The following is a 7,453-nucleotide window of genomic DNA, read 5'->3' as shown; positions in this document are numbered from 1 at the left end:
ATTGAGCAAGTATTTGACAGCAGCAGAAACTTTGCATGCTTATTTGTAATTTATCAAAATGTGACAGTTACGTATATATGACAGCCTGCGCATTTACAGTTTATGTAAATTATTTTGTGAGCTCAACTCTTCGCGAGCCTGGTAGAACCTTTGCAAAGGATAAGACAAAGTGGAAAGGAATTCACGAAAGTGTGGCAAACAAAAACTATGACAATGAATACAATTCTTGTTCAAGTGTGTCTGCTGGGACATCTACTACTGGCTTGGACTGAGCCTATCCCAGCCTCAGAGTTTGGTATGGACGGAGACTTTTTTATTGGTGGACTTTTTGACATTCATCAAGTCAGTCATAGTCTTTCTCAGGACAGACCAGAGACTATCACATGCTCAAGGTGGGTTATTTGATTGATACTGTACCTTTTCAAAATAAAACAATAACAAAATAACATAATTTGCTCAGCTTACTAACTTTAACTTTACAGAAGCAGCAGGAAACCCATTGTTATATAAATTTCCTTTAAAATATTAAATATTTGAAAAGAAAATCACTGTTGTAAGAGCCCTGAGAGGATTTCATTTCCAACAGGCTTTGTGGAACCAAATGTATGACCAAGCAATCCTCTGAGGTGCTCTGAAATTTATAGTGCGTACTTGATACAAACATACTGGATACAAACACTACAGGAACCTAAATTTGACACAATCCTTAACACTATGTATCCTTGTCATTTCTTCTGCCCACAGTCAACCCTTAATTCTATCAAGTTATCGGAGATTTCAGATGATGAGATTCTCTGTAGAGGAAATCAATAACTCTACGAACCTGTTGCCAGGTGTAACTCTTGGCTATAAAATATTTGACCACTGCTCAGACATACAAAATTTTCCTGGCATTTTCAACCTCATCTCTGTGAATGGTTTCATCCAACCTTGGAATGAATCACTGAAGAATACATCGAAAATGATCGCAGTGGTTGGCACTTATACAAGCACAGCAACGCTGGGTTTTGCCCCACTCTTCATGACGGATCTGATTCCTCTGGTAAATGTCTAACCTAACGTAAACTCAACTGAATTGTCTTAACATAATTTAATGGATTTGATGTATTTAAAAAATGTAAAAACATTTTGAAGAAAGAAATGTTTGTGAAAAAAATCAGTGTCAGTTTTTCATTAACAGATCAGTTATGGGGCTTCTAGTTCTGTCTTTTCAAAGAAACAACATTTTCCATCGTTTTTAAGAACAATACATCCTAACAAAGATGTTATAAAGGTTGTTCTGACGATTTTGGAAGAATTCAACTGGCGCTGGGTTTCATTCCTCCATGTTGACGATGATTATGGCAGAGATGGCCGGGACTTGTTTATCAAGAGCATCGAGGAAACTCACATCTGTCTGGCATACACAAAAGGCCTTGATACGTTTACGAATTACACTAAAACTTTCCAACTAATGGAGTCACTCCGGGTAAATGTCACAATTGTTTTTGCAGCAGAATGGACTGCTGAAGCTCTCATTAAGGCTGCCATAAAGCACAACTTCACCAACAAAGTGTGGATAGCTGTGGATGCTTGGACCTTACACAAAAAGCTTCCTAAAGAAAATGAAATCAGAAAAATCGGAACTATAGTTGGGATTGCTGAGCCAATAAAGGCAATACCAGGTTTCAGTGATTTCATCTATTCTTTCAAAGCCCAGTATCAGCAGAATCAGCAGAAAGAAGTCAAGCTCTGTAATCAGATCTGCAACTGCACCAATGTGACAGCTGAAGATATCATCAATGCAGATCCATCTTTCTCTTTTTCTGTTTACTCTGCGGTGTATGCAATCGCCCATGCTTTACATACTGTCTTGCAATGTGGAGATGGCAAGTGTAACAGCAATGCATCAGTACACCCACATATGGTAAGTTTATAATCCATTATAATACGCCTCTTATTTACCTATACCTCCGTTGTTCTTCTATAAATGTGATGAAAAACAAAAAATTGTATCTCAGTATTAAGACTTAGCTATCCCATAAATATGAGAAAAAAATTATTTTTCATCAGACTGGCGGAAATGGGCTTCCATACTTTGCAGAAAATATTTCTGACATATTTTTTAAATATGGAAAATCTAATTTGAATAACAGTTATTTTTGTTTTCTTTTTACACAAAATACATCATTAATGTAAATATTGAATTTTGCTTGCAGTAAATAAGATTAAGCATCATGAATTATACATTTTATGAGTTAATTTTGTTCCCTATCTCCTCAGAAGCTGATATTTTTAAAGATGTCTCTGAAAGCTAAACTAAAACTGTGTGGGTTCCTGAGTTCATTTATAATACACCATTAATTGTGTATAACTACAATTTCAGTTTAACCAATGTTCAAAAAGGAGGGAACAAGATAACTACACGAGCAGGGGGATTACACACTCACAACACCAGCCTGAAGATGTTATTATAACACCTCTGTCAACACCAACTCAACAGTGAGAACCCGGCAAGGCCCCGCTGTTCTCTCGGAATTTAGAACTACCGCAAAGTCGCATTTCCTTCATCAACAATGCACTTTACAGAGCTTCAATGCGTTAAGAGAGGGACAGGCAACTGTTTTTCCCAAAGGACTACATAGCTGTCTGTTAAAGACCAAATCACTGGCTGAGCACAATTTTTTCTGGTCTCAAGTTTAACTCATACTTATTTATATCTCTGACAAATTTAAGTTTGAAGTGATCTTTAATTCTTACCAATATGTTTTTGCTGACTTGACTTATAGTCCTTTTACATTGTTTAATGTCTTTTGCGAGATGGCTGTCTCATTTCCAATAAGAATCAAACGTCTTAGTTAAATGAATATAATTCTAAATCTGCCAGGGGTATGTGTAATATCTGACTTAAATGCATGTTTTATGAACTGTAAATAGAATTTGTATTTTTTTGTATCTCTTGTAGAGTAAACTGAACGATTAAATGTGACCCACCCTGCTGACCACAGAAAGTTTAAATTTACTTAGAATAGATAATTAGCTTTTACAAAAAAAAAAAAAGATTATTAAAAAAGACCAAACTTTTACCTTCGCCTGATATTTAAATTCAAGTTGTAATTTCTGAGAATAAGTCTGACTTAGGATTTAACAAAGTGAGCAGACCACTTTAACTTTGACTTGTGTAAATAAATACTTAGGTCCATGTCTTCTTTTACCAGTGCAGACAGCTATTGACTGGCTCCTTAACACAAATGATGGGAACTCAGTTGCTCTTTTGTTGTGTTTCACGCAGATGCACACACACACTCACACTCTTCCTCTCCTCCTCTATTGAGCGAGACAGAAAACAGGAACAAGAGGAGGGTGCAACAGTTTATGTGTGTGGTGCTTATTTGAAATGCAAATGTCACATGATGTCATCTGAGTTGTATACAATGCCCTCTCAAAGGTGCCTAGTACACAGTGGACAAAGAGGGACCGTGGGACACAATTTATCGGTAGTGAGTCTGATAAATCAAAAAGAGAAAATAAACAGGCCTTTCTAAAACTAGATGAAAATAGAAAAAAAGCCAGTCTTTTGAACAAGTCGTTAACAGGAATGGATCCACAAGATCTGACTACCTTCTTAAATCAGGAGATTAATGCACAAAATTATCACTAAGGGCTGGATGTGGACCTTAAATTGCCCACGTCTGCATTAAAGTATTTGAGTTGTGTTACTTCATTTCTCACAGTAGGGATGTTGGTTTATATGCATGACCTCCATTTCTCTTTTGGTCTGTGCACTTTGTGCAACACATGAGTATGGTGGCCATCATGTACTGAAACACTTGTGCAGACAGATCAGAGCCCTGGCAAGGCCGCAATAAAGACAATGTCTGGCTAACTTTGTTGGAGTAAGAAGGGGGAATTAATTTCTACAACCTATTAAAACATGTTGCTTTGAGAAAACTTCCCAATCTAACCGGTTTGCAAAGCACAAAGACAGCTGTTCTGTTTTGTACCAATCTTGTCTTCAGCCAATGTATGAGAATTAAATTGATAACCAGCATCCACCGTTAATCTTTCTTTATTTTTTAATGTGTGCAAGCTGAAACAAGCTGAAACATGTTAACATTAAAAACACACGTTAAAAACAGTGAGTAACCGTGCACCCTCTTTTTTGTTTGGACTCTGGAAATGTGTGCTCCGATCATTCTCTTTGAAAATATTAGCATAAACCAAGTAAGTGAAAAATCCCCATCATAATTAAAGTTCCAAGACCAATACGTATTGTTCTACCAGTTTAAGTTGGATGATCAGCCAATGAAAAGCTAAGGCATAATGTGTTACTTTGGACAAGTGCATAAAATAACATTAAAAGATAGCAATTACTTCATATATCCCCCCTGCCCCCTCCCTGCAACCTTGCCCCATACCTCTCTAGCATTGTCATTGGCTGGCTCTTGGTCAACATTTCAATGAAAACATAGCTTTCATCTCAGAATACTTTATCTTTTATTTAAGTTTGCAACCATGTAGTGTAGCCTGGGTTAAAAACTACTGAAATTAGGCAAAGCACTGGGCAAAGACAGAGGAGGAACAACTGAATACAAAGTTGAAATCTTAACATTTAAAACAGACATATTAAGCAAAGGATGGAGCCATTTTTATAGACTACTAGTTTAGTAATACAGAATTTGCTTCTGTACCAGAACTAATGCACAGGCTCAGTTTTTGCATCCAGAGAGTAGAATTGGACTATATAAGAAAACACCCTTAATTTAAAATCCTTCTATTTAGTCCAAACATCTAATGCTCAGTGAGAGGACATATACTGTGTATGTTTACAAATAATCTGATTTTTTTTTCCAACAATAGATTTTAAAAGAGCTGAGGAGATCAAATTTCTCGCTTCTAAACCAGAGGGTTCAGTTTGATGAGAATGGTGACCCAATGTATGGATCATATTCAATAGTTTTCTGGAACCAAAATGGTGATGTGGAGGAGGTTGGTTTTTACAGTTTCCCTCCATCATTCCAGTTCTTCATCAACAAGAGCAAAATCAAGTGGCATGAGAATGGGGAGGTAATTTTGATATTTTTCTAAAAAATATTTTATGTTTTTGTTTTTCCTGTTTTTGCATGAAAGCATATACAAATCTGAAATCAGGAAATATAATGCAAATCAAGGAATATATGCTTATTAGAGGAAAAAAACAGTACATATTAGCTCATTATGGGTGACAATTAAGGTTTTTTAATATACATTTTGAAGTATTGCTCTGATTGATATATATGGCTAACTTTAGGCAAGAAGCTATGTGTTGCAATTTCCTGACTTACGAAGATTGCCTTAGTGTGGCATCAGTGATTTTCTTAAAAACAAAACAAAACAAAAAAAACTAAACTAAACTGACTAAACAAATTTACTATGAGGTTAGGGAACTAAAACTAAATATTAAATTACTCTAAGGCTTTTTAGATATCTTTATCAGGGGTGACAACAATTATGGAGGAAGCCATAGATCAAATCTGCAGTGCTGCTTTTTTAAACCCATTTTTAAAATGAATATCTTGTATATGTGTACATAGTCCATCTTAGCTGTGGAAATTTAATTTGTTTTCACTTTTCTGCTTGATACACAACTTGCATAGGTTCCTGTGTCTATTTGTTCCCAAGAGTGTTCTGAAGGGTATGCAAAAGAACAAAGAGAAACTCACAAATGCTGCTTCAGTTGTGCTATTTGTCAAAGAGGAACTTATATCAATAGTACAGGTAAATAATAATTTTAACATGCATACATTTGGAGATGACAGTATTGTTTTTATCCATCCAGTTCTCAGTTCTCATGAATGAAATATTTATTTTACATATTAGAGTCTTTCGTTAACACAGACGATGCTCAGGAGTAACATATGGTGATGTTTTATCTACGTGTCAAAGAGAAAAACTGGAAAGTCAGAAGATACATGGCTGTTTTTATTTTACTTTAGCTTTGCTGAATGACTGTCCATGTGCTGTGTACAACAGTGAATCCTTACAGCTGCATCAGCTGTAAGGAGACAGAGTGGTCTGAAGCAGGAAGCACTTCCTGCAATCAACGGCTGGTGGAGTACATGCCTTTTTCAAAAGGTGGAGCTGTGGTGATCATCCTCGGAGCTTTGATCTTTGTGGGCCTCACTGCAACTATTTCTGTTCTCTTTGTACACAATTACATGTCACCTGTTGTCAAATCTGCTGGAGGTCCAATGTGTTTCCTAATTTTAGCATGCCTAAGTCTGTCTAGTCTTAGTGTGTTTTTTCACTTTGATAAGCCCACACTTGCTTCTTGTGTTTTGAGGTATTTCCCATTTTTGCTGTTCTTTACTATTTGTATTGCCTGTTTTTTAGTACATTCTTTTCAAATTGTTTATGTATTTAAAATAGCTACCAAGTACCCCATCCTCCTCAACTGGTGGATGAGATACCATGGTCAATGGCTGGTCATTATTGTAATATTTGTTGTTCAAGCAAGCTTGCTCATTAGTGGATATTACTCTGCCCCCCCAAAGACTGCTAATATTTCACTTCCAGAGTCAAAAACAATCACACTTTGTTGTGATCAGAATGTTCAAGCTATGTCTGGTTCTCTGATTTTATTTTCAGCATTGTCTTGTATTTGCTTTATTTTCTCCTACATGCAAAACGATCTGCCAAAGAATTACAATGAGGCCAAATCGATAACCTTCTGCCTCCTGCTGCTGGTCATAATCTGGATCATGTATGCCACTACGCACCTCCTTTACCACACATATTACACTTCAGCTCTCAGTGCTGTGGCAGTACTTTCCAGCCTCTACTCGTTTCTGTTCTGGTATTTCCTGCCAAAGTGTTACATTATTATTTTTCAACCACAGAAAAACACACAGCAGTACTTCCTAAGTCTTATTCAGAATTACACCGAGACATTTAGCCAGTAGCACCCAGTTTATCTACGTTTTGAACGGGTTCTGGCCTCTGGAAACATTAGAACATTTGAAGATTATTATAATGGAAATAAATAAATTAGTAAGGTGGTTCAGCAGAAGCAAATTATCACTGAATGTGGAGAAAAGAAAAATTATACAATAGCATGGTGGGGGGTACCTGTAGTCAGTTACCTGGAAATCTACAACATGCATTTGTAAAAACTGCTAATGGTTGTCAATTACAGGCCTATCTGAAATTGTCGATCATTTCTAAATTCCTTGAGAAAGCAGATTAAAGTCAGTCAATGGCTTTTAGGAAAAAATATATATTTGATGCTTTTTTAATATGGTCTTAAAATGAAAATGTGTGGTTGTGTGGCTTTATGTAGGTGTGAATTCATATGCACATATATTGATTCAGATGTAGTGGCTGTATAATACTGTGGCATTTAAAAAGAAATTAATAGGGCAATGTCTATATAAAATAGCTTATCTGGGTTTTGATTAAAAGTGTTGGGGTGTACTAAATGTTTTCCTACGTAACT

General features: G+C 36.1%; 1 protein-coding gene across 1 annotated transcript; it reads left to right on the top strand.

Moving 5' to 3' along the window:
* The first annotated feature begins 213 nt into the window (after positions 1 to 213).
* Positions 214 to 6,922, top strand: LOC124865262 (taste receptor type 1 member 1-like). The gene is made up of 6 exons (XM_047360222.1): positions 214 to 392; positions 745 to 1,042; positions 1,181 to 1,906; positions 4,840 to 5,046; positions 5,616 to 5,736; positions 5,992 to 6,922. The coding sequence occupies exons 1-6, from the start codon at positions 214 to 216 to the stop codon at positions 6,918 to 6,920; spliced, it is 2,460 nt and encodes an 819-aa protein (XP_047216178.1). The 3' UTR covers positions 6,921 to 6,922.
* Positions 6,923 to 7,453: the final 531 nt, after the last annotated feature.

The sequence above is a fragment of the Girardinichthys multiradiatus genome, chromosome 1, assembly GCF_021462225.1.
Source record: "Girardinichthys multiradiatus isolate DD_20200921_A chromosome 1, DD_fGirMul_XY1, whole genome shotgun sequence".
Taxonomy (NCBI): Eukaryota; Metazoa; Chordata; class Actinopteri; order Cyprinodontiformes; family Goodeidae; genus Girardinichthys; species Girardinichthys multiradiatus.
This window is presented reverse-complemented; position numbering and strand designations above follow the sequence as displayed.

Bases quoted from the DNA above. Each gene is read 5' to 3' on its own strand.
- LOC124865262 (XM_047360222.1), top strand. From the start codon at position 214: ATGAATACAATTCTTGTTCAAGTGTGTCTGCTGGGACATCTACTACTG. The intron at 393-744 runs GTGGGTTATTTG...TTCTGCCCACAG, and splicing joins GAGACTATCACATGCTCAAG to TCAACCCTTAATTCTATCAA. The intron at 5,737-5,991 runs GTAAATAATAAT...TGTGTACAACAG, and splicing joins AACTTATATCAATAGTACAG to TGAATCCTTACAGCTGCATC.